This window comes from Phlebotomus argentipes, unplaced genomic scaffold (genome assembly GCF_947086385.1).
Source record: "Phlebotomus argentipes unplaced genomic scaffold, Phlebotomus argentipes genome assembly scaffold_4, whole genome shotgun sequence".
Lineage (NCBI taxonomy): Eukaryota > Metazoa > Arthropoda > Insecta > Diptera > Psychodidae > Phlebotomus > Phlebotomus argentipes.
In genome coordinates this window covers 8,282,668-8,310,349 of record NW_026776174.1, presented here as the reverse complement: position 1 = coordinate 8,310,349, position 27,682 = coordinate 8,282,668, and the positions used below count along the sequence as shown (strand labels likewise).

The following is a 27,682-nucleotide window of genomic DNA, read 5'->3' as shown; positions in this document are numbered from 1 at the left end:
ATTTTATGTTGAGGCACACACGTGTAGCATAAGGCACCATTAACACCCCATCCTTGTATATTGTTGAGATTCTTTCTTGAGTTTTGTATATATAGGCATTTATTGATTTTTCTTAAGGTTTTTTCTTTGGACCGGTTCGGTGGTTCAATATTTGATTTTCTCTTATTTATTCACTTTGGTTTTTTTTCGTTTATTGTAAAAATTGATTTCATCTTCAAGCGCAAGACGTGATTTGGCAGTTTAATGCTCTAACATAACACATTCTCTTTCTATTGAGCGGCTGTTAAAGGAGCAATGTGGTGACACTATTGTGGGTGTCTTGGAGGAATTTCTCGATGATGGAGAAAGAGAGTGAAAAAAAAATGCGGAAATGCATAATGATGTATGAAGAAGAAGGGACTTCGCCTCCACTTGTTTTGCCGTGGCTCCAACTTGAGTCTTTTGTGGCGCTGACTGGGGAAGAGGGAAAAAAAGAAGAACTTGTAAAAATGCCATGAGTACACACAACACAGTTTTTCCCATCAATTCTTTGGTGAAAACAGAAAAATAAATAAGAAGGATGAAGGATTTAGCTATAAAGTCAGATAAAATTGCGAGATAGAAATAAAATCGCATCTCCGAGAGATAAACACTTGCAAATTTTCCTGACATCTGCGAGAGTGGATGATAGAGAAGTTAACTATGCTCTGGAGATGGTGGAAGAAAAAAGAGAGACGTTTTTTTGTTTGTTGTACGGATCATCGACCGAGAAAAAGAAAAAATCTTTAAAATTGAAAAGAAATGAGGAGAAATTAGAGAATTAGAGAGATGACTTTTGGCGTCTCAGCAACTTAAGTCCTTCCCTTCTTGATTTATTTTGACAGAAAACTGTGGGGTGGCTCCATAGGCAGGGTACAATTCCACAACACACACAACAACCTCACATACCTCCACTTGTTGGTTTTCCGCACCAACAGCAGCAACAGCATTCCCAACGCGACTCACCCGGCCAGTCCAGGGCTCCCTGGCCGCCGACCTCTGACCCATCCACTGTCAATAGCACGCTGCAAATGTACCTGCTCACGCAGCAGGGCTGCAGCTCGGCGCAGGAGAGTGCCGCCAGTCTCCGGCAGATCGTAGCGCGCTTCCCGGATGCACCGGAGCCTGCGAGGCGCTCCGCCAGTCCCCATCGCCAGAGTGTCACAAGTCGCAAGGGCGGTCGCTTCCGGCCCAATTGGCTCGACCAATTCAGCTGGCTGCAGTTCGATGAGCAGAATAACAGCATGTTCTGCACATTCTGCCGGAAGTGGTGCAACGACATCCCTGATATCCGCACCTCCTTCGTCGAGGGCAACTCCAACTTTCGCCTCGAGATTGTCAACCACCACGACAAGTGCAAGGCCCATCGGATGTGCCGCGAGCGCGAGATTCAGGAGCGCAACAACGGGCGACCGGATGAGGGCGAGGGTGGGAATGGGACCTTCGGCAAGACTTGATCCGCGAACTCCCTTCTTCTTCGTCAGGGCGCGAGGGCTGGAGTCAGTGTGGGAATTGATTGGAATTTGCGATGCTGACTGGTGGATTTGCTATCTGGAGTAAATCCTCAAAGGATTGCTCAAGTATCACTGTAAATTGAAGATTCTGGCGTTAAGCAATCTATTCTACAAATCAGTTTGCTTTATGTGACAGAATCGTTCTAATTCCTCAATATTCATTATTTTCACATTATGGCACATTATTGAGAGAAATATTGCATGTATATGCTTAATCGATTGACGGATAAACTGTACATATATTTTGTGAATGTCGTTTACTTTTTGAGGATTTTGTCTGGATGTACATATTTTATATTGCAAAATAATTTTACATAAGAATCATGTGGAAAAAAAACTCTGTTTGATGCATTGCGAACTCCTTTTTCAACTCTCTTGCCTTCAGATCTTGCTGCGCTCACAGAGAGTGATGAGCTTTCGATAAGGAATCGTTAATTGATTCTGAAATGAAAGAAATGTGTACAATTTTCTTTTCACCCCTTCCGGGAAAGTTTTCCATTCGGTGGAAGGGTGGAAAATTGCAGTGAGTTGAGAAGGAGGAGGAACAAAAAAAAAATGCGCTAAAATCCAATGGTGAAAGAAACTTTGAGGCGTGAAGAGGAGAAATGGGAGAAAAGTTGTGATTGACGAAGTGATTTTTACGCAATTAGAAAGTTATCTGAATTATTTTTGCACTTTCTATTGCAACAATATTTTTGCAGAGATGCAAAAAGGAGCAGAAATGAAAAGCGGGGTGGAAGCCCAGCCCTCGGGAACTATGAACTTTGATGCTTGCGAGAAGAGAGAAAGAGTATATAAGGGTATCCGTTGCCTATTGTTGTGTATATTTATAGTGATGGCGTCACTGTATCATTTGTACAAGAAATGTTTCACAGAGAATTGCAATGAATTTTCAATTCAATAGATTTGAGACTCTATGTAAAGAAAGTGTTTTCATTGTATTGCTGACGGGGCAAGGTTTCTGGGCGATACACCCCAATATTGCTTGCTCGTTTGAGCGCCTCTTGTTGACCAGGAAATTGATGGGAAGTTTAATGTTTGTCCGGCCTTCTTTGCAGCCCACTTCAATGTCCCTGCATCCTGAGGATATGACAAGTCTACTTCCTGCTCATGGACTTCAAGTGGAGTCGTCGGAGAATGACTCACAGCATCCGCCGATGGATCACAGTGATAATATCGATGGTGAGTGTTCCATAGTTCTGTAGTCTCTCACTTTTCTCTATACCTACTCATTAATTATTCTTAAGTAAGAAGAGAAAAAAAAATTTATAAGGAGATGAAAAAAAGACTAACTATCCAATTGAGAGTCCCCATTTTTTCCACTGGTTTGATATATATATATATATATATAGAAAACAAAAAAGGTAGTCCAAGAGAGAAGAAGAGTTTCTTTTGATGAGCAAGAAAAACAGAAGAAAAATGGGAAATTTGCTTTATGTTGTTCCAAACTCGCAACTCAAATATTTCCTATACGTTTTTTTTACGTGTAAATTTTCTTGAGGAGATTTATTTATTTTATCTTTAATTTCTGTTTCCACAAAAGTCTTTCCGTACGAGCTTAATAGTTTATTGAGGTTTTTCTTGTGTTACTTTTTCGAATGTTTCTTTTTTTCTCTCTCTCTCTCTCTCTAAATTAATTTGATGTTTTACAACAAAGGAGTATAACTTTTGCTTCCCTAAATTTTTTGTCGTGACTCTTCCTACTCCTTTTAGGTGGAAAAATAAGTCCACAAAAGAGAAATTACAAGTTAGAGAATGGAGATAATTGAAAAAAAAAATTAATTAAATCAATCAATACACTTGAGAAAGAATGTTGTTTAGTGAATTCGTGTGGGTGTTTTTAGCTTAGTTCAGTTATCTGTACTGTACAGTTTTGAGATAGATGGTGATGAGGATGGAGATAAGAGAAACAATTTATTTTGTTTCCACTTAGAATACTCACTTTGGAATAACTTGGCACGCAATCAATTGGCTCTCACTTCTTTATTAATATGGTAGACGTGGATAAGAAGTCCATGAAGAAAGGATTTTCGCTTCTCTGTAGATTTATTGCAATTTAATAGGTTTCTTTCTTTCATCTTATTTTGGTTCATTTTATTAATATTTGCCCTAGTGCTCTCTACATTACTGTGGCTTTACTTATTTACCTTTGGAAGGTGCATTTCTTACTCACAGAACATCTATACAGAATACTTTACACACTGTGCACATTTATCATAGCATCATTACATAAATATAATGAGTACTTCGTGTTGTGGAAAAGGTGAGAAATTTGGATTTATCAATGCCAATTTTGCTGTGGAGTCCAACAGAAGAGGATCATACAAATTCTCTAATGGTCGTCCAAAATTGTCGTCTTTTCTATAACTGTGTCTCTGCATGAAGCATGATTCTCTAGTGGGTTTTTTTCTGTACAGCGCCACTTTCTTGTTGGAAAGAAAAAATAAGAAGACCAGAGAGAACATAATTAAATTAGTAGCAAATTGTGTTTTTTTCCCTTTGCCAAAAAAAACTCCATATAATATCTCTGTATACATTTTTCACCTCGAAGACAGTTGGTGTGGGAATTGCCGCAGAATGTGAAGAAAAGCAATTGAAATTGAAAGTTCCTCACATTTCGTTATTCTCACTTTCGTGGCCTGAAAGAATTTTGGCGAAAGAGCTGTAAAAATTTATTTGTGATCAATTGAGCAAACATTTTGAGTGAAATGTCATTTGACTATTTTTCAAATCCAATTGTAACGAAGAAAAGAAATGGATCTTTTCATATTCTATTACACTTACAACCAAAAAAAGAAACGCAATGAGGCTGCAGAATTGATTAATGCAACCGCAAAAAAAACTGATTAAAATTCAACGAATATTGTTGGTTGTGTTTTTTTCCAAGTTGGAAATACAATTTTTTTTTGGCCGAGCACAGACGGCTTATGTGGAATTTATCTAATTATAGAAGCAATAAAATGTAATATGACTTAATTGAAAGTAAATTTGCGCGGGTGAAAAAGTGAGAGAAGAAAAACATCTTTTGTATCGTAGGAACAATTTTGGAGTTTCATCCAAAATTGACACAAAAAAGTTAATAAGACCGCATTGTATCATGCATAGTTTTTAAATGCGCTTTTTCCAAACATATTTTCTTTTCAATACCCAGTTTTTAGTCCTGATTTTCGATCTGAATTAGATGATAGAGTGTGTGAAAAGTACTTTTTTTCATGCGGGGTTGTGAAATATGAGAGAAGAGATGATGTACTCTTATAATTTGACTGTTATCTATTCATATAATTACTGTAGATCGTTGTTTCTGTTGTTGATTTTGTGTTGATACTGCAGTTAGTGATTTTAGATCGTTTATTTTTTTGTAATACAATTTCCTATAGACATTATGAGAAAACATTGCAGAGAGCAATTAGAATAAGAAATCGATTTATCTACTTAGATTCACGTCAAAAGATTATCCATCTGTTATTTTCTGTATATTACTTTATTTTGATACTTGTTTTCTTTTTTTTTGTAATTCGTCTCATTCGCAAAAAAAAACGGGATACACGACATCGCAATGACCAACAAGTAAAATAATACTGCAATGAGAGAAAATTATGACTCCATAGAATTACAATGTAAGTTGGATGATAGATTTCGGGTTTGAAATTCACGAAAATGTCCTTTTGCGATGAAATGCCTAAATGCTGAGATTGGTCATGACGACGTCGCGCCTAACTGTTGAGCCCGATTTCTGTCATCCGCACCAGTGTTCCTGTAGTTGTTGTTAGAAGTTGCGAAGGTGAGATTCACGCAAGGAGAGAGTTGAGAATGTGGGAGAGCGTGGGCGGATCATGAGCATTACCACCCACTTAGAGGATAGGCCGTGAGATAGGCAATATAGAGCGAGAGTGGGTCGGCGCGTGAGTGTGGCCGTAGTGTGAGTGTGAGCGTGGTGAGGCGCGCCGTGACGCCATGTTGCCCTGTATGTTGCAGGTGGGCGCAACATATTGCAGCCGCTGATGGTGGCGTCACGTGGTCACCACAACATCCACCCACCGCCGCCCGCGGGCCCGGCAGCAGGCCAGCAGCGTGCCATGCAGCAGCACAGTCACCTGGCGGAGGGTCAGGCGGAGAATGGGGGCCAATCGGTGGGTGGCGCCGCGGGCCCCGCACCGACGCGTCGTGACCACAACATTGACTACTCCACCCTCTTTGTGCAGCTGTCGGGCACTTTTCCCACCCTGTATCGATGCGTGAGTTGCCACAAGACGGTGTCCAATCGCTGGCACCACGCCAACATCCACCGACCGCAGAGTCACGAGTGTCCCGTGTGCGGACAGAAGTTCACGCGACGGGACAATATGAAGGCTCACTGCAAGATAAAGCACGCAGAGATGAAAGATCGCTTCTTTAGCCACTACGTACACATGTGATCGATCTACTTGTAACATTCACAGTAAATTGTAGCCAGTGTGTCTCTCAATATTATCCAGAGTTAAAATGAAAGTAAAGAAAAAAAATCGAGAAAAATACCAAAAAACATGTAAATGTAGATGCCATAAGTCAACGTAAAAGCCATGTTGTAGAGCCATAAAAGATGTATAGACACTATTTTATCATATTGCTGTGGGGACGGAAGGTATTTGGCGGAGAAGGCGGGGTCGCGCATTGAGAAATGTCTTATTTTCAAGCAATGTGTATTCTTGTGGTTAGGATGTATATCAAACTGACATTGTAGCAGAACCAGCAGAACATTAAAAATTTATTGTTAAAAAATAGTGGTGGGAAAAACTGTGTAGAGGGAAAATTACCATTTCCATGATATTTCAATATCACCAAAATCCGACAACAGTGTGCTTTCCCATTTTGTTTGCGGTGTGAAAGACTTGGTGAGATTGCTGTGTGTGTGTGTTTGAAAGAAAATATTTTAATATTGCAAATGCGGTGGGGAAGAAGGACACAGGACGAGAGTGGCTGTCTGTGCTTGAAACCTAAAGGAAAATTTAATGAGTTACAATAGGGTGGCCCCGGGAAAATAGGCAATTTGACCAATGACGTGGTAATGAGATTACGACTCTCAGTTGCTAATTGGGATGATTCGATCAAAAGCCTTCCATCTCTGGGCTTCCCTGTTGCCAGTGCACAATTCATCTTCAAATTAAAGCCAAAGATAGGATCTGAAAATGTCATTAAACATCGCATTTTCCCCCCAATTTAGCTATCAGTCAAATATTTTTGCCCCACCACCCCCTCGTCACAGTTCAGATGACCTGTTTCGTTTGTTTTTTTTCCTGGGCAGGAGAGAGAAAAAAGAACGTCACGGAATAGTTTGCATGAATATGATTTTTATGCTCCTATACCACTTTTGTACCCTTTTGATTTCCGATCGCATGCTGAAGGAGATTGAGGAATTTTCTTCACTGACATTTTTCAATTGATTTTCGTGATTTCGCTCTGTTTCTTTTCACGAGTCAAATTCCATTTTCGTTTTGATATATAGTAGAATTATTTGCATTGATTATGCAAATTGTGTTGTCTATTTGTCTTACATTTCCAAGGATTGCCCTCTCACGAGCCGAAATTTCACCTAAGGAGATATGATATGTCTCGATTGAATTTTCTGCTGGTTTATCGGACACAATCTTACATGCTGTCTTATCTCATTATTCACCATTCATTTGATCCATTAATTTGGGCAGTGAACATTGTGACAACCATGTACACTCTGATGGAATGGGTTTATAAATTCCAACTGCAAAGACAATGGGAAAATAAAATTATTTAAATGCAAAATACTATAGTGAGTGTTTAATGCGCTTGATGATGATTTTTCAATGAGGCGAATGTTTATTTCAAGCTCTAGTCAATTAGATTTCCAAAAGAAAAAAAACATACACCGAAAGATAAATAAAAGATTTTCCATGTTATTTCTGAAGCGAGGAAAAGTAGCGTGAAAAATTCCTTGTTTTGCAGACGTTTTTGACTTGGTAAAAGATATGAAAGAGAGAAAAATAAAACTCTTTACGTGAGGTATTATATTTTTATATGGAGCTACAGGAAGGTGAAACAAAAACACAATTTTATAATTTCCAAACGATTTACATACATACTTTTGAAAATGAATTCAATAAAAATTTACCACAAACATTCACATTCTGGCTGAGTAGTGTTTTTTCTCGCGCTCTTCTCTTTTTATTACTGTTTTATTTTGTCAAAAGAGAATTATAAAAAAAAGATAATACTCTATAGGCGATTCTGAATAACACCTCGTCAGTGAGCAGGAGAGTAATGGTTTTGGTGCTGGTTGATCACACAATTCTAGGCATTAACTTTATCTCTCGCGAATAGTTTAATCCTTAATTTTCGATGCATTTCTCTGTATATTCCTTTTCTCATGGGTTTTTGTGATTAATTGCTGTATGTTTTTAATCTATTTCTTTACTTCTTAATACCATTTTTAATATTTTTACTTCTGTGTTAATGGAATGAGTTTCTCTATTAATAATAATGATTAGTTGGTATAAACAAAACTAGCAACTTTGAGAAAGAAACTATTCTTAAGAATAACATCACACCTTTGTTGCCATTATACAAAATAGCTGTTGTTGATAGGAAGAAGAGAGGATAAAGTGACTGAGGAGGAGATGAGGAGGAGGATGAGCTTAAGTGACGGAGAAAAATGATGTGAAGAGAAAGGCCATGTAAAAAGTCTCAAGAGAACTAAAAAAAAAAGCATCATGATAGAGCTTAAAGGAATAAAGGAATGATTATACAATGTATTTTGCTGAGATATGATTTTAATATTAATATGTTGGACATAGAAGATGAAAGTATAGTGGATAATACAACTAATTAACTATTAATAATAGTGTATAAAATAATCCTGTGAATACCGTGAGATTTTGATAGATTATTTGCTCACACGTTTCATGAAGTTTAGCAATATTTGTGCACTGCAAAAAATCAATACAGAAATGTCATCCACCGAAGTCGGTTGGATGCTTTTTGCTGCATTAATTTTTTCCGGTGTTTGTCTATTCTTACACCTATTACCATATTATCTAGTCATACATATAATATGATTTTTAATTTTTGACACCACTTCCCTCAATCAGAAAAGAAGCATCAAAATGCCAGCAAAAGAGACTTTTAATCCTCTTTTTGCTCCTGCCCCCCTCACAAAAGCTGAAAACTATAACACAAACTCTTCTCTGTTTTTGCCCAAATTGGTGATCGAAATCTCGCGTATTGTGTGTTGCAGGCTCAAAGGCCTGGCACATGCGGCTGACATTCGAGCGGCTGTCCGGTGGCTGCAACCTGCACCGGTGCAAGCTGTGCGGCAAAGTCGTCACGCACATTAGAAACCACTATCATGTACACTTTCCGGGACGATTTGAGTGTCCACTGTGCCGTGCCACGTACACCAGGAGTGACAATTTGCGCACGCACTGCAAGTTTAAGCATCCCATGTTCAATCCGGACACCAGGAAATTTGAGAACCTCATGGCGGCGGCCGCCGTGAATGCTCTGAGCGCCGCGGCGGCGCAGCAGCAGCTCCAGCAGCAGGCGGCGGCGCAGCTGCAACAGTCCACGGCCACGACGTCCCAAGGCGGAGGCGGAGGCGGTGGCGGAGGCACTGCGACGGACTGATACATTTGCCGGGACGGCGACGGTGCACTACCCTGGAATCTCCACTACCATCATAGCCTCGTGCACCGCATGCGACGTGCCAAGAGTGCCGCCGACGTCTTTGCCGGCGAGGACACAGTTCTGCAGATCAATTGAAGGGCGCTCTGTCGATCTGACCAGGCGTTTCTCGCGCCACGAACGAATGTAGGCCGCGCCACAGCCCCCATAACCAATACCCTCCCATGAGAAATTGTGCTCTTTTGTCATTTCACTCTAGGTTCCTGCACAGAAACAAACTACATACGTTCTGTAAATATGCTAACCTACCCTTCCTAGTGAATACCACATAAATAGAATGAAAGTTACAATAGGAGAGATATTGAGATGTAGATTAAATAGGCGAGCGATCGGCACAGAAGAGCGGGGGTGGCATGATTGATCGGTTTGGATCTGAATGAGAAAAGGGCAACTAGATTACCCAATTTTATATTTTAGAACAAAAAAAATAGGGCATGAGTAAAGAAGCTTATTCATGAATTCTTTGTATACTTCAAAATTATTTTTTTACCTTTTCATTCTTGTGTTATTATTCGCTTTCTGTTTGTATGTTCTTTTTATAGAACTCAGTTTTTCTTTTTTAAATCTTAGTAGTTTGACAACGCTTCAGTCATACCACTCCTGACTTGTCCAACATCTCCTTAAAGGTATCTCGAGGGAGATCCAAGTGTAAAATATTCTCATTTTATAGGTGACAATTTGGTCTAAATGGAGATAAAGTGAGATTCTTCATACACCTTCTGTTGAACACTTTTCTCTAAGACATTTCACAATTTTTCCAATTATATTTTTTGGTAATTTTTTTGCAAATATATTCTGTACCCAAGTCGCACAGAGCATAAAGTATATATATATTTTTGCCAGAATTTCAAGCGATACGTTGATGATTAACATTTCTTTGATAATTCAGAACTCTATTGCAAATAATAATTTATATAACAACTCTTTTTTTATTATATAAAAAAGTGTAACTGTAGAGATGAAGAGTAATTGTTACTATTTTCTATATATTCTAATAATTATACAATTTAAAGAAAAAAAATATTTATATACAAGAAACATTAACTATAGGCATATTCGATCATATTGAGATACAATAGTTGAGGATTTTTTTTTTGAATAATTTTTTTTGTTAAGTAAAAACTCGTCCATTGGGCGATTGCAATAACACGAAACGGGATTTTTTTTTAAAGTAACTAATTTTTTTTGCTAGTTTTTAGTAGATTCACTTTATTTTTTTCATTTTTTGTAAACTAAATGTAATAGACAGTACCTTAAACAATTTTTTCAGCAATTGTAGAACACACATAAATACCTACAGAGAATAACTAAATGCAATATTAACTCAAAAGGATTATGTATTACGGAAGTTAGAATGAGAAACATATTAGGTGAATTTTCAAAGTAAGGTGCAAACAATATTGAGAGATGTAGCAACACATTCTGCGAATTTTTGGAAGAAACAAATTAATGTCTTTTGGTAGAGTTGGAAGAATGGAGCTGTTATCTGCGGAAATTTGATACATTTTGGCACTTTTTCTACTTATTTTGGCCGCCGTGGTGAAAAATTGAGGGCAAAATCTTGTGCAAAAAGCCACCTTTCGGTTGTTTTGAGAGAAAGAAAAATGAAGAGAGAAGAGGAGGAGGTGGGAGAGGAGTTGCGAGACGTGATATGAAAGGAAATGTGTTGTTAGGGTTAGTTGACTTTTATAATTTGTTTGAATTACATAATTCATTTGTAAGCAGAAACATAAAGATGTGATAGCAAAGGTATGGTGCTAAACCCAAATATTAAGAAGCAAAAGAAAAAATTGTGTAACTAAAAGGTGAAAAAATGAATATGGAACAAAGTATGAAAGATTATTCATAGAGATATTAATTGATTTTTACTGTAAATTCATTGATACACTTTAACGTCTCATTGTTTTTTTTAATTATTTTTTTTTAAATAAATTCTAATCGAACCGAACGTGCAATAAATAATACTAGTTAATGTGTATGTATTAGAGTTTTAGGATGAGAAGGAAACGAAGAAGGATATTGAATTGATAACGGCAAAAGCGATCGCAAAAGAACTCTAGAAGCAGTTCCCAATTGAGAGAATTACGATGATAATGATGGAAGTAATAACCAAACGTAACCTAAATAAAAGATGATGAATAAAATTACTCTAATCTTTTAACCATAACGATTTATCGATAGCAATTAATTCAATGTAATTGATTAAAATATCTACCTGATTTTTTGCGTTATAATATGTTTAATTGTTTTTTATATTATATAATATATATTTTCTTATTATATATTTTTTCTTGTTTTCACCGAAAAAATGGAGAGGAAAATCAGAGAAAAAGTACTGTAGCTTTTAAGACAGATTACATTTGATGTGAAGTAACTATTTATTTAAAGGATGATGACGATGGAAAGTTTACTAAGACTTTCGACGAAATGATGAAATCCACACACAATAAATTGGTTGCGGTTAAATAAATGAAAGAAGAAAAAATAGTTAGGATGAAACTTTTTGATCCAATTTCAAATGTAACTCTATGGCATTGAAGAAGCATTATAAAACTGGTGGAAAAACATGTTGAAATGAAATATAATTCCGGAAAATTGTGCTGAACAGGATTTCGCAATATTCTTTTGCACTGCAATGCATGGAAATATGAATTTCCTTTCAGAAATGAAACTTTGAAAAATGCATATTTTTAAGTAGATTATTATATTTTCTCAAAATATTTCTGTGCATTTAATTGTTGTATTTATCATGTAAAGAAAAACACACACACACACACACGCATATTGGAGGAAAGCAAAGAGAAGGAAAAAAAACAGCTCAAACAAGTGAAATTAATGTGACGTTTAAGATGTAATGAAGTAGAGAGCTTTCTCACAGTGGAGAATGAGAAGGGATTTTAAAAATTGAAATTTGACTTTTTGGATTATTTTTATCTAAAATATGTAGATAACAGAAAAAAAATGAAAATACTGAAGTGAAAAAAGGTGAAAAATTTAGTGAATTGAGGAAATATTTTTAATTATTATAAATTATATGAAGAAGAAGAAACAAATTAAATAATGTAAATCTATATAACTTCATTATTATTAATTATATATTTGCCTGCATTTTGCTTGGTTTGTATTTTGCTTGCGATATAATTATTACAAATTATTATCATTATTATTATTGACAAAAAACCCGTATTTATTTTATTTTCTTCTTTGTTATTTTCTCACTTAATTTCTCATTCTCTGTATTTTTATTATATTCTACATTTAGTTCCTTTCCATATATCGTAAAAAACAACCTTCTATTATATATCTGCCACTTGTCAGTGACTAGTTCAAAACTTGATTTCCAGAATACTTACGGTTTTCTTGTTATCCTCTCACAGTTTTTTTTTGTCATTTGAGAAGATGAAACGTTTGTCGAGTTGAAGCGTCCACTCTCGTTATATTATTACATCTTGCTGCAATATCAGAGATGAGAAACATTTTCCCTTCATTCTACGTATTTTTCTTTTGTTCTTCTCGTTAGTTTTTTTCCCTTAATGTCTCACAATTCGAAACATCTTTTTTTTTAATCATTTGTGTTCTTTCTCCGTGATGCACCAGAAGAGTGAAATTTTTTGATTGGACTAGATCAGAAAGAGTTTCGATGTGAGAGGCAATACATGATGAGGTCGAGAATAATACAAGCAATTGCTGTCATAGGTGTACTGTTCTTAAGACGAGAAGCATTGAGTCTTAACAATAATATAGATTTGCCACACACACACAACAACCAAAAGAAATCTATGAAAAAAAAACAAGAATTATAGCAAGAAAACAAACAGTTGGTAATTGTTTGCAGACCTTAAATCTTGGCGGATCGCTCAACTTTTTGAGAAGATCAACTCAATCGATGAACGTCGGCGCTGTCTGCTGTGTGGAAAAATCGTGTGCAACGTTCGCAATCATTATTACGTCCATTTCCCGGGAAAATATTCGTGCTCGCTGTGCCCCGCCGTTTATACACGCAGCGATACTCTCTTGATGCACGCCAGATCCAAGCATCCGGATCAGGGTCTCTGAACACTGAGAATCGCCTCCATGCTCCCATTCTCAGTCTTCGATGTACCCCCCGGCCCACTTAACTGTCCCTTGTGATCTCTCTCTCTCGGCTGATGTGATTTGTTGACGGAGCGCAGGAATGGGGAGAGCAAGGAAGAAGTTTGAGAAAGCACTATAGATGAGATGACTATGAGGAAATATCCTTTCTTTCAACTATATATGAAATGATGGAAATAATGTCTAGTGAGAGAATTGCAAGACACTTATTGGATATTTTGCCTATATATACTTGCCTGAAATGCTTTTTGATGTATTTTTGATATAAGATCGCCACATACCTTTAATATCTCTATTTATATGGTGAAAACACTACACGTATATACAGACAACCTCATCCCATCGGTCTGGGTGTGGGCTTCAGCCTAGGACTGGGTCCGGAGCCAAACGATTACAGTGGTTGTTGTCACGGGGCTTGAATGGTTGCTTGATGTTGATCCGACCGACACGAAACTGACGACCGTTGATCCGTGGCTGACAACCAAGTCTGACCGATGGGAGCTCAGTGAAGATGATTTAGTTAATTTTTTGAATTATTCCATTTTGTTTTATGTGATGTTATATAGACAGAAGCTATATGATGAAGTAAGATGAGAGAAGTGGAGAGGAGAGGCATTAGAGCCAAGATAAGAGAGAGACCAGTGAATGTAAAAGGAAAAAAAGTGATGTGAGGAGGAGGTTTCAGATTAGGGACCGATGTTGACCCCACACACAAAATCCCTTGCCTTCTTCTGTTGTCTTCTACCGGGCTGATAGGCCACTGGTGTGCTTGTTGGTTGCAGGGCCGGGGGGGCATCGTCCACCTCCACCACTTCCACCGCCGCCACACCTCCACCATCACGGGCAGCTCGGCGAGCCGGAGCATCCGCTGGTGCCCGGTGGGTCGCGATGTGGCGATGGCAGTCGCGGAAGCCCCACCGTGGCCGTCGTCGCCGCCGCCCTCCAGCACCATCAGCACCACCAGCACCAGATGTCCTACCACAATATGTTCTCGCCCACGCGGGAGCTGGCTGGCACCATGTGGCGCTGCCGGACGTGCGGCAAGGAGGTCACCAACCGGTGGCATCACTTCCACTCGCACACCGCCCAGAGGAGCATGTGCCCCTACTGCCCGGCCACCTACAGTCGCATCGACACGCTGCGCTCGCACCTGCGGGTCAAGCATCCGGATAGGCTGATCAAGAACTAGGGCCGGAGAAGCCAGTCGGAGCGATCACTGTCTGCCTAGATGTGACCAATGGCCCAGACCGCGTGGGCCTTCCCGGCCCTCGAGTGAGTGATCGCGCCCCGGGAACCAATTCCAACACACCCCAGACCGTGACCAAGCTCAGTTGACTCCATCGTGTGGCCTCCGCCCGTCCGCCCTCACGACAGTACCAACGAAGATTGTTTTCTGCCAAATAACCATGAATTTCTGTATAGACACCTTCTGTGGAGAAATGTTGATGAGATTGTCAAGCTTCAGCCCTGACCTCAGCTTACCCCATTCCCCAATCCTGTACATAATACAATTCAGGCGCTGTCTATGGACGATCTGTGTGAGATTTTCAATTCTTTCGAGCTTGTCATTGTCAAAGAGAGATCGTTGAACCACGAGTAAAGCTTAATGTTATACCCATACACAGTGCCACAATCCCATCCCCTATTCCTGTTGTCCGCAGAGCTTAACAATTTTTTTTTTTAAGCTTTAATGGTATAGACGTAAATGTAAATAGGTCCACACACAATCCTATATAATTCAATGTGCTATTTATTGAAAGAAAAAAAATCTAGATGATGTAAGACACAGATTTCTTGCAGTATTTAACCCCAAATCTGTCCTTAATCAAGTTTTCAACGACAAGTTAGGTAAAGGAAGGTTTTATCAGGAGATATCTTGTCCACCAATGTGTAAATTTTCTCAATATTAATGTAAATGTTAGACGGTTTTCAAATCATCAGACAAAGTTTAAACGGTTTCAATGGATCATTGTGAGAGAAGTATATTATTATCGAGAATTATACACATTTTAGCTCCTCTCCCCATCACTGGTAAGAGTGAATAGGATGACATATAAAAGACATAATCAAAGTTGGTGTAAAACTTTAAATTTTTCTTACTTGCATTGCACATCTGTAGTTGAGAGAAATCAATATTATCTATATTGTATCATGTTTAGAAATGTAAGATAAGACGGAGTTGTATTCACTGGAGTCTACGAAGCGTTTTTTTCTTTGGCATATATACTGTCACTTTGAAAGCATAGTCAATTTGTGACAAAACTTTGTATTAGTCATTTCGCTGAAAATGGTGCGCATGGGAACATTTATTCTATATACTGAGCTTTCATTGAGCTTCCACGTTGAATACAAAGAAAAAAATCATTTCAGACGATCACGTTCTTTTTCTTTCTCTTTATATTTCTATTTTTGTTTTTAATTCTTTCATAAAAGAATATTTGTGTTCATTCTAGGTGCTTTAAGTAAAAAAATTATATTATATCGCAGCTTTTACTTTGAGAAGACTTCTTTAGTCAATTTCATAAGACTCCGTCTGTAAGAACATTTTGAAATGAAAGAAAAAAAAATCTGCAAAATACATATTTACAAGTAACGAAACTACACGTTTTGGTGTAAAATTTTTATGTGATATTTGACGAAAATGGAAAGTACCTAAGCAAAATTTTGAAGGAAAGATGATTAGGAAATAAATGAAATTAACCCCATGTTTTAAACAAACAGAATAAAAAACATACCAATTGGACGAAGATTAGGCGAATAATGTCAGAAATAACTTACGGTACCATTCATTTTCCCTCCATATTAAACAACGTAGATAATTTCATTTGAGGCAAAATATGTAGATGATTAGCTGATAAAACTGTAAGTGTACATAGTATTTGATGAGGAAAAACTGGATAAATAGTGGATCAATGATTTAGAGATGACCAGAGAGCCGAGGAGAAACATCATAAGACGCTGTATATATTTTTGTACAAATTTAATTTGGATGAACTATGAGAAGATACATACTTTTTGATAAATGATTTATTAGTTGATAGACTGGGAAGGAGATGAGAAGAATTTGTGAAAATGCGGAAATACAGTGAAAAATCTTCGTTATTCATCAATTAGACATTTTCTTCTTGTAAAGAGTATATGAAAGAAAAGAAAAAAAATGAGTAAGAAATCAAAATCCAGCCAAGTTTAAATCAAATTTCTGTCTAAAAAAAATGTAGTAAATAAGATTTTAGATGCATAAATCTTATCAAGTCAAACAACAAAATATGCATAATTAACATAATGAAAAATCTTAGCATTGAATTTTACCAAAAAAAAAAAGAGAGATTTGAAACAAGAAAATTAGAGGGAAGGTGATTTGAAATAAGCAACTTGTGCAAACATTTGACGCAAGTTTAATTACTATCAAATTACTAAGGCATTATACAGAATAGCAGCTAAAACATAGATGTTCACAACAGAAATTATCCAATGAGGAAAGTCTTACAACAAATAATTAACTATGCAAGTACCAAAATATCTACAATACTTTTATTCATGTTTAATGAGAAGAAAAAGAAAAGTAAAAAAATGAGAGGGAATCAAAGGAGAAAAAAATATTAAATCTTAAAAGCAGCATTCTTCGTGTGTAGAAAAGTAATATATTTGTGAAATTGCAAAAGTATCTCAACAGTGTTTTTCATTGGTTTCATAACGTCTGTGGCAAAAAATTATTCAGATGTATAATGCAAATATCATGAAATATACAAGTTGTTTGAACTACAGGTAAGTTGTTTTTCCTTACTACATGAAGTAAAGCTTTAATGTTTATGGTACTTTGGAAAACACTCCACTTTGCTTGCGCTCTTAAACTTTCAAAACCGTCCTTCCGCGCGTTTCCACCCCAGACACCAGAAAACTCACCACTGTGGTGAGATTCACTATCCTGAGCTTTTCGGGTATATATATAAATGTGGGGAATTCGGAAGCACCACTTATCCGAGACACATTTCTCACCTATTTTTATCCTGAGCTTTTGTGGTGAGTATCTATGATTTCCCAATTCACGTGCTTTATCCTGTATTCCGAGTCCTTATTGGTGAGAATCCAGATGAATGAAATTCTTTGGTTAAGTTTTCTGTAAAATGTTTAAATATTTATTCGTTATGTATCAGCTGAAGTATTATAAAATCACTTTCACAGGAAACTCTGAAGCAATAAAATCAGTAATTGATGGCTTCTCATAAGCAACTAGCGCGCATCCAAATTTAGTATATAAAGCCTATATAGTATTATATCAAGGTATTGCTTCAACACTATTCTATCAAGTCAGCTTTCTTGAAGACTCTTGGTCAAATTCTTCTAGTTTGTTAATTATATTCATTATATCAGAAGGTTTGCAAAATATGCTGTAGTTTATTTAGAATTTGCTGAGAGTTCATTGTTCGCAGAAGAATGTCTGGTAAAAACAATTTATATACTGTGACTTTTAGGCAATAGTGTAAGTTAGAGTGGGTTAAGTGAAACAATAAACCATGGGTTCATGCCATTATCGCATCCATTCGTGAAATAATATAATTAATTCCCATTAGGAAAATTGTTGATTTAGGCCCAGAATATTTTCAATTATACTCCTACATTAGTTTTCAACTATCTAGCTAGAGAATTCATCTAGGAAATAATTTAATACGCCATTGTTAATTTCAATTTACGTTCTATAAAGAGGCTCCTTCTTCACTATATGCATCCGCATCAACGGATGCAATTTAATTGACCTCCAATGAGGATTTCTCCCTTCACTTCTCATCTACGATACATTTGGGTATATAATGCGAGGAGAAAGAGTGAATATTTGCTGAAGGTTTGATATTATAGAATGAATTTAGAGAAGAACAAGTTTGATATTTTTCCAAGGAGGTATTAGGGAAAAATAAAAAAAGTCCAAGGTAAAGGAAAGCGCACTTCTTTATCGCATGTGAAAGCCAAAAGCACTCAAGTTAGTGTTTCTTACGTGAACAAATCATCCATCGTTTTTCTCCCTTCATTTATATACCTCGTTTTTTTTATTATTATTTATTGTGTTTTCTATGTATAAATAGTAAAATTTCTTCCTCTAGTTCAATGGCACGTGAGTTTATCTTCTGATTCTCAGACATTAAATCAGGTTTAGATTCCTTTTATGTGCTAATTCCTTTTCGCTATAAATCTCTTCATTGTTTCTACGAATTTTTTTTTCTATCTCTTCCTTCAAGAAAATAATTTCTATACGCCTAATATATGCAGCAAGAAATGTAATTTGTAATAAAATAGAGAATTCTTCTTTTTTTAGTTATATTTATGTACAGGAAATTGTCAGAGAAATTTCTCCATAATTTTTTTTTGTTTCTTTCATATATGAAACTTTTCAACAAGTATCGTCGTGATTTGATTAGATTTCGAGTAACTATTCATTTTATATTAAGTCATTAACAGAAGAAATCTTTCAGTGGGAAACCAGAGGCAACGAACAGTGGTATTTTTTTTTTTCATTGTGGAAAAACAAATAACATTTTGAGAAAATGTAAAATTGTTCAACACGTCCTAATTACCTACTCATTCACAATATTCCCTGTCATTTACCCATATTCGCTATAACTGTACCTATACGAAAGTCAAACTGCTCCCCATTTTGAAAATAAAACCCAAACTGCGCGGAACTTTGCGATATTCATCCACAAGTTTCCTAATAACCCGTCACAAGTCCATGTGCGGCTGTTCGTTGAGGAGCGGACTAATACTGGCATCTGTTCCATTATCTGAACACTTTGTCTTCGACATCCAATCCAGATCCGAGACGGTGGCCTGGGGAAAAATGACAAGAATTTTTCATTCACGATTTATTGCTGCTGCTGAGGGGAGAATAATTTGATGGAACTGCCTTATGACAATGTAAAATTGTTATCTTTATGAAAATGTCATAAAACAAAAAGGGCGAGAGGCTCTTCGCCGTGTACTTTTTTTTTATCCCTGATGTGGGGATATTATTTTATGTAGTCTCTTCAATCATATTCCATATGATTTCGATGATTTTCAATTAAGATTGAATTAGTACAAAAAATGTTATTTCATATAAGAGAAATTCGGGCCTTTGAGGGAAATGTCTTGTTTTTCTGGCTGCCATTCGATGCGTATGTGGAAAAAGCATTAACTATAAGGAATCGTTTTTAGGACAAACGGCAATTTATCATAGAGAAAATGACTTTGGTTAATAGAAAAGAGCTTTAAGCTGGAGGAGCGATTTTTTCCTCCTCTATTAGCCACACAATGCGAGTGATAAATTGGATAAGACCGCAAGAGTCACGGATGGGCAATTTCTCGTATCGACCTTAATTTTTTCAAGAGCCTCTCGATAATCCTTCATTTGAGGGCCATCAATTGGAATCCGACAGAGAGAGAGAGACATTAGCGACTTACCTGGTGCATTGAGTACACGGCCAGAACTACGAGAACATGCATTATGTTGTGGGAGTTCAGGTAGAGATCAACACTGCCGGGAAACCACTTCTCAGGAATATGAAGTGCCCCTAATTAGTAGATTTCAGAGAGGGAGAGAGAGAGAGACAGATTTTAATTTAGTCAAATGGAACTACACGCCACGGCAAAAGAGTAAAGACATTAAGGAGTAATGCCTTAATTGGGATATAGAGTCTCTTTATATGCTTTTGCTTATGGCTGTGCGGCATATGTGAGGTAATTTGGGCTGTTCATTCATTTAATATCTGTTCTAATTACCAATCATTCCGCCGAGAGCAGAGACAGCGTCCTAGGTGAGCATGGGGGGCGAGGAGAGGAAGTTATAGACAAAGGCACCGGTAATTTTGGGCAATTAATTTCACCTGCAGAAAGACATGGGTGAGAGCGGCCGGATTTCCGCCAGCCAACTTCAGGGTGCGCAGCATTGTCAGGAGCACCCTCATCATGAAGGGTAGCAAGAAGCATAGGCGTCTCTCCCACGGCGAGAGGGCGGTCAAGGCCTGAAAGGGGAGACAGTGACTTTAGTGACAGCTGGACCGGGCCACATTGTAGCTAAGGCGAGAGAGCACTTTTTTGCACCCCCATTTGGGTCCTTATTTACAGCAAGACTCTACCTTGTACAGTCCCCAGAGGCTCAGCATACAATAAGCCAACATTAACGACCACTTTAGCTTCCATCCCAGGCAGAATACTGTCGCCGTCACCATGGGCAGAGCGCCTACAAAGGAAAAGGAATTTGTTAGGCGGGTGGAAAACAATCATCCGCCAATAATCGAAATTACACAAGCCATTTGATACTTGTACAAACACGCATAAGAATAACACATAGGCGAACGTGAAAAAGAGGGGTGAAAGTGTGAATAAATAATTTCAGCTCGGAGAACTTCAATCCCACATACTGGCGATATTTCCTGATATGTGTATTTTTGCCTCTTTTTTCAACTCCCACGACATCAAACCAAGGGAAAATCGACACATTCATGATACATTTTGAATGTAAGCCACATCGATTATTTACGGCTTTGCCGCTTATATTAGTAGGAATTTTTGCATGTCGACAGTTTCTCTTAACTCATGTGCACATTACGTGCCTTTGCATTAATTCATATTCAAGGGGTGCAAAGAGAGCCCAATAAAAATGGTGTTGCTGCAGAGATAATTCAGAAGGATGATTGTAAAGTTTTGATCCCTCGGCAAGATTTACACCGCCCCTAAATGCGTGTTCGTGCGGAAATACATTATGAGAGCCCATCAAAAATTTAACCCCTGGGATTTCGTGTGAGAATCGTCTCAAAGATATACAATACTCAGTTATCTCTCAAATGAAGGTGATGCAGTGCTAAGGAATAGTGAATGTCCTCAAATTCCATTTTATTTCCTATATACTTGTGACCTCTAAACATCATTCTTGGAGTATTTGAAGATCTCAAAACTTTTTTCCAGGGCTATAAATATTTCACGAATGATAAATAAATCAATAAGGACACTTCTTTCTCTAACTTTTCACAAACACCCCACCATCTTCATCCAATATATTTAACAATTCAGCAAAAGTGTCCATATTTTGACTCAATGGTCTGACCTTTAAATGTTTTCCCCCACTTTATCTTATCTATTTGTGGGGATATTGAGAAAGGTCACCGAATGTAATTTAATATCATTTGGTGTGCCAACTCTGCAACGCTCAAATGGAGCTTTCGAGGAGCTTTCACCCCTAATACGGAGGGATTTGCAAAACTACGAGATGAATTGCCTTCTGGTGGATATTTGGAGAATCCCTTTTGCCAATCAATCGATTTGGGACACCCAATGGCGTTTCGGGCCTGTGCTTCTCAATCAATTCTCGTTCTAGGATCCGTTGATAGAAAATAAAATACGCGTATACTTTTGCCACCATTCCCGTGACCGAGAAATCTATTGTTTTATTAGGTAATTGGATTAGGCAAATGTCAGACGGAATTCCGGAAGTTTTCCTCATAAGTGGCATTTCAAATAGACAGTGAATGAAATCAGGGACTATAAGTAGATTTTAACTATTCATGACTTTATTATCTGCTCTTGGAGAGTTGCAGAAATACTCTTCTCGAGTATGGATTATTCATGTAACTGCAAATGGAGAATTTCTGTATTTTCTTGAAGATAAATCTGAAATTTAATTTTCCAGAGATGAAAAAAAATCCCTCCCTGCTAATTATAATGTTCTTGCTGAAAAGACACTCGGAAAAAAGTTGCGTTGCGGAGTGCGAACGTTGGGCCTGCTTGTGAATATTTGATGAACCATAATTAGGTGGTTCTAAACATATGAATCCCTCACACGTGTTCTCCTGAAATCAGCATAAAGTACGTTGTGAAGTCTGCGAGTTAATTTCTCGCTCAACTACATTATTAATTAAGCATTAGCCAAAGGGTTGTCGCAAAAAGTTGAGGCCAGAGCACACAACCTGAGCATGAATATGGCAAAAATGTTGGGTTACACCATATTATTTTGGGCCCAACCAAAATACTCGAGTGGAAAATACAGGAGATTTTACACACTATTAGGGTCACTCAGTGGCAAGTATGACCATGAATTCTCGCATTCGAAAAGGATCGATTCAACAAAACGGCTCTTAAAATCATATTTCACGCAAATTTCGCGTGAGTGCAAAATTATTTGACACTGAAATGACCCTAAAAATGTATGAAATGTGTTTGGCAACAGTTTCTGAACAATGCACAGGGTTGTAAAAATATAAAAAGCTACACCTTGGCACACGCCGAGACTCACCGAAGCTCTGGCTGATCCAGATGCCCAACATATCCAATTGGAGCAATTTGTAGTATATGCACTCACCATTCTCCAGATTCATGAACAAATGGTAGACAAAGCTCCCTGAAACGGAAGAGAGGTTATTTTTTTTTGAGAAAGCTCGCCAAACTGGTGACCCAAATAAGAGCCTATTTGGCAGATGAACTTTTACCGATCCACGGGCAAACGGCTCCAATAATGTGGCACCAGGAGAGAAAGCGAAAATCATTTTCCCAGGGCATCAGAGCCGGAACTATTGCCAGGATGTACACAATTGGAATTCCTGAAAATGATAAAGGATTCAGTTATTCTCTCGTATAAATTTGCAATCAAGTTTTATTGATTGTTTATTTATGGAAATTGTATTTAATAATGCAGATTAGCAGTAAATTTTCAAGACATTTTCATCATATTCTGGTGACTAAGACTGCACTTTGCCTTGCAGTGCAATTTGTTGCACTGCAAGGCAAAGTATTGATTTTCACTTAACAGGGCATTGATTTATTATTTAATCATCGTGTAGAATTCTTGCAGATTGACCAATTATACGGTCTTGTTAAATGGACATGGATTTTAAAATAGCCTTGCATGTTGAGGACAATGAAATAGCCAATAAAACTCAGTAATCCATTTACAGGTTTGTTCATCACATAGTTTACAAATGAATACCACAGAGTATAAAAGCTCATTTAAAAATATATATATGTATCTTGCTGAACTTTCAGGCCTCCATATTGAACATGTATAATTCTCTACGTATATAATAAATTATGCTCTACAATTGCAATTCATTTCGTACACACTTCTCACATAATATTGTATTTTCCAAGCACTATTTGTCATGAATGTTGTGGACAAACTTCACGAGACCACACCTCCCTAATAAATTTAAAATTAACTAATTTTAAACCCAGAGTAAGGTCAATTGCGTGACAGAATAATGGAGTGTGGCGCGACTCAAAGCTCTCCGCCCAAGAGCCTCCTTGTAAATCACTTCCCGGAACCCATTAATTGCAATGCAAATAGAGAGAGGGACAGCACTCGAGACAGACATCGTCCTTGCCACCTGCCGGTCGCCAACTGGTGAACTTCTCAAATGAAATATTACTCGATTCTAAAGGAGCGTGTCAGAGTTTCACCCCCTTTTGCCCATTGCGTGATTTTTGTCAGGCTTAATGCCTCAACATTAACTATTGATGCTCTTGTGGGCCACAATGATGAGCTTTTTGATGAGCTCTCGCACCAGAGTGACCTCTGCGATGATTGTGTGCGGATTAGCAGGATATGATGGAAGATATAAGGTAATCTCGGGAAATTGAAAAATACAACTTTGGACAGTTGCATTGCTTTCTGAACACTTCACAATCAATTTGGCCCACTTCCACCCTCGTAGATGTGGAACTTTGTGATTTATATCTGCTTCTATCTCACAAACGGCTCCAACTGATTTACTTCTTGTGGAGCATTTCCAATTTCCGTTCAGAATAGTTGCTTTTTGTTGCAAATGTGGGTTTCTAACGTGAAAATTGAAAAGCTTTTAGGGTAACAATTGTAGAAATGATGATAAATCATTGAAAGTTCTGGAATATGCAAAGCTCCCTTTTGGTGTTAACTGCGACTGTCACAAGTTAGTTTTTGAATCATTTTGTCACTCCACACAAACTGTAATTAAATTCAAACACTTGCAATACAATTATTAACAATTAATTGTTTTCAATTTTAGAATACAATTCAAATTATTTGCTAAATTTTAGATTGTTCTGTATATCATAAAAGCTTAGTACATTGTCGAGAAAATTGGTGAAAAAAAGTGTCTCTGACAAAAATCCATAAAAATCGCTTGACATGAAGTCTTTCATGAATTTTCTTGTGAATTTTATTGCGACACAGAGTTATTCTCAATTTTCTTTTCTGTGTTCCGTCATCAGTCGAGCATATTGAGCCTATTATGCTCGGAATTGGAACGATTGGAATTGTATATACTTCGCCAGAGCTTTCACCAGGCGCCTCCATCTTAAATATTCATTCAAGCGAATTTGCCATGAAGCAGGATTCCTTTTTCTTCTATGTAACTGGAGGTTTCACTCTATCTGGGACTATTGCCGTGCAAGCAAATCACTCGTGAGAAATTTAGAGGTTTCTCCTGTGACATTATCTCTTTGTGCTGGAGCACCTTGAAAATTTCGGTGAGCGCCAAGGAAATTGTCGTAAATTGCTGGTGAAATTTTCCATGGCACTGTGGCAAAATCTCCGGTGCAGGGGAACCCCGTATCGTGTGGGGTGGCAGATGAGCTGGTGGTGCTCTCGGCGTGGATCTGGGGCGGCTGGAAGGGCAAGGGCGCGGAAAAGTGCTTTTGGGGTGTTCGTGCCAAAGGCAAATAACTCACCGTGTGTTAGGATGTTAATGGTCTCGTTGTGCCAGTAAAAGAGGCTGTACATGCAACCCCTGACGGTCTGGAGCGGTCGATAGCCGGTGAGGACGTAGGGATTGAACTGCAGATGCTGTGGCATGTCTGCCCAGCACAGCAGCTCCGGTTCCTGGCGCTCCGGGAAACGCTCGATGAGTCTCATGGGGCTCGCGGCGGTGTCACAGGGCGTGACCGGAGCCGACGGCGCAGCAAACATCACTGACGACTGGACACTGCTTACGGAATTGCTGCTACAACTGCTCGACGTGCCGGAGCCATTCACCACCGGTGACGACATCTCACTCTCTTGCAACAGCGTTATTGTCTCACGAGGATTCGCCACTGTTCAGATCGGGCAAAAATATTATTATCTGACGTACTGTCGGAAGTGCTTGTCGCATCCACTCACTACTTCTATCACAATTTCAATTGCCTTCTCTTGTTTGTCGACGAGAGTGTTGGTGAAAAGCAATTACGGGATCTTTGGAGCTTTAAGTGTTCTTATCCCATCGATTCATTATAGTCAGGCACCTAGAATTGATTAATTACACCACACGAATTTATGTAGATAAGATTGAGATGCAAAAAGAGTAAAACTATAAAGAAACTTAATCATTCAGATATATAATTCAACATTCGCAAAAAATATAGTCTCTCACACAAAATCATCTTCCACTCTTATCTAGACCCCCTTAACTCTTCACCTCGCAGACGTTCTCAACCTTCGTCCACTTATTGGATGGATATGAAGAAAAGAAGATAAATTGCGATGGGGTGCGTCTGAATAAAACAATTGGGGTGTCTTACAAAGCCTGTTGGAATAAATGGCGTTCACTGGCTTCGCATCCATCAAGTGAGCACCGCCAGTGAGAATTGGGGGTGAATGGGAGGACCTTGACCTGGCCATCAAGTGTGACTCTCCGGAAGTGTTAACCACGCGAAAACCCCACACGCAATGAGAGTGAAACTCATGTATCTGTGGGCAATAATACACTGGATCTGTACGGATGGAGAGTTTAATTAAAGATGATATTTGCCATTCGTCTGCGGTTTCACAAGAACAACAACTCGGTGCATTGTGCAGTCTGGATGGCCTGGAATTGAAATTGTGTCAAAAGCACATCGGAATTTATGTCCTCAGCTCTTGCCCCTTCACCCTGTGGAAGCTCTGCCGCCGCGTGCAAATGGGGCAAGTGTCAGGGGTTCATCAGCGCAATATATTGAGTACACAAAGCTGGGAAATTCTACATCTCTACACATAATGTGTAGAGATACATATGCCTGTACATAACCTTCGAAGAATCCTGCAAACTCTTTAAGTTTGTGTCTAAAGAGTTAAAATGGTCATGAGAGAAGATATCTTTCGATTTAAAAGAGTATGAAATTGTTGAGTGACTGAAAAGGTTAAGACAAGTGTACATTTACAGAAACATTAGTCATTTTTTTACCTTGACTGCTACGGATTTTCCTCTTACTTTGTTATCCCAAAGGGTACAAACTTTGTAACCACCGGAATAAATTAAAAGTTTCACGCTAAATTCCCTTCAAACATATTTACTTCTCCCAACTTTATTACCAACTTGTAACTGAGAAAGTTATGATTCCCAAATGTATAATCAGCATCCACAAAGTATTCTTTTATTTGAAACTTTGTGATATAATAGTTGATATGTTGGCTTCTGTTTGTGAAACTATGTACCGATGAACCCCTGAAGCTGCCAAAAAAGGGGAGGAACAGTGCTGAAGAGGTGAAAGAAGATCGTCCAATTTTCTCAGCAAGAAACTCGAAAAGGCTTTCACATCCCACCTCTAAGCTCGTCACTTGGCTAACACGATTCTTCATACTTTTTGGGTCATCAGCGTCTTCAACATCGCTCGAGGAGGCGACAGAAGTGACGAAGGAGGCCCATTTGAGGACAATTAGTGAATGACTGTGTCATTTCACTCGTGAGGATGGAGTTGGAGGAGACATTAGAGCAAATTGGCCAGTGATTTCCCTATTTGTGATTGCAACAATCACGAGTTGCCACGGTATGATTGCACTATTAATACGGCAGCGAAGAGGGTGGGCTGGATGGAGTGTAGATGATTTCTTTATGTGATACATAAAGTCGGGCCAAACTTATGTACTGGCCCTCAACGGCGTTTTCACGTGACGGTATCGGCGCGCCTGCGCACTGGGACGCCTTTTTTGCACTTGGCCCCAAAAGGGTGGTGTGCAGAGGGGTGGCACACCGAGCCCCTTTGCCCCTTTGGCCAGAGATCTGCAAAACTTTCCCGTACTTTCACTCAATTCACAGATCTTTTCATTTGCACAAGACACGGGGAGGGAAAATCCACCTTCAAATGCCTTTAGGCGCTGCCTATGTTGCACTGATCGGGCAGATATCCTGGTCACATTTTTCCAGGAGTGTGGGTGGTTCACTGGAGTCACTGAGGCGGACGTGCACTGAAGATTTATCCCAAATGTGGCTATCGGGAAGTCCTTGCGGGTGCACCGATGTTGTCTCTGACCCTTGGGCCCCACTTTCGCCTGGTCACCGAATGAGAAGCATCACGGCTTCCGGGCAACCGTTCACATCGACCGACTCGGAGTGACTGAGGAAAACCTGGGGTTTGCCGACGCCGAAATTCGCAAATCACGACTCCGAACGACGCGACTCTTTTCTCCTCCGCCAAAA

General features: G+C 38.4%; 2 protein-coding genes across 10 annotated transcripts in view; one reads left to right on the top strand and one right to left on the bottom strand.

Annotated features, from left to right (window-relative positions):
• The window catches only part of LOC132258338 (sex determination protein fruitless), a 46,407-nt gene extending 29,430 nt beyond the window's left edge, over nucleotides 1-16,977 (top strand). For 4 of the 9 annotated variants that reach the window (XM_059755623.1, XM_059755622.1, XM_059755624.1 and 1 more), the window contains exon 6: nucleotides 864-2,428. In XM_059755623.1, coding sequence (XP_059611606.1) covers nucleotides 864-1,475 — 612 coding nt within the window. In that variant the 3' untranslated portion in view covers nucleotides 1,476-2,428. Of the gene's footprint in view, nucleotides 1-863; nucleotides 2,429-2,590; nucleotides 2,715-5,507; nucleotides 8,406-8,775; nucleotides 10,827-13,056 lie in introns of those variants that run through there. The other 5 variants (XM_059755629.1, XM_059755626.1, XM_059755628.1 and 2 more) reach the window with 4 other exon arrangements.
• Nucleotides 16,978-17,457: 480 nt separating this feature from the next.
• LOC132257368 (progestin and adipoQ receptor family member 4) lies at nucleotides 17,458-27,534 on the bottom strand. Its single transcript, XM_059754233.1, has 10 exons — nucleotides 27,342-27,534; nucleotides 25,411-25,532; nucleotides 24,981-25,343; nucleotides 22,766-22,876; nucleotides 22,573-22,677; nucleotides 20,420-20,523; nucleotides 20,168-20,305; nucleotides 20,064-20,094; nucleotides 19,746-19,855; nucleotides 17,458-19,133 (listed from the first exon to the last, which is right to left on the bottom strand). Coding segments are annotated over exons 2-10 (1,071 nt in total). The 5' UTR covers nucleotides 25,412-25,532; nucleotides 27,342-27,534; the 3' UTR covers nucleotides 17,458-19,025.
• Nucleotides 27,535-27,682: the final 148 nt, after the last annotated feature.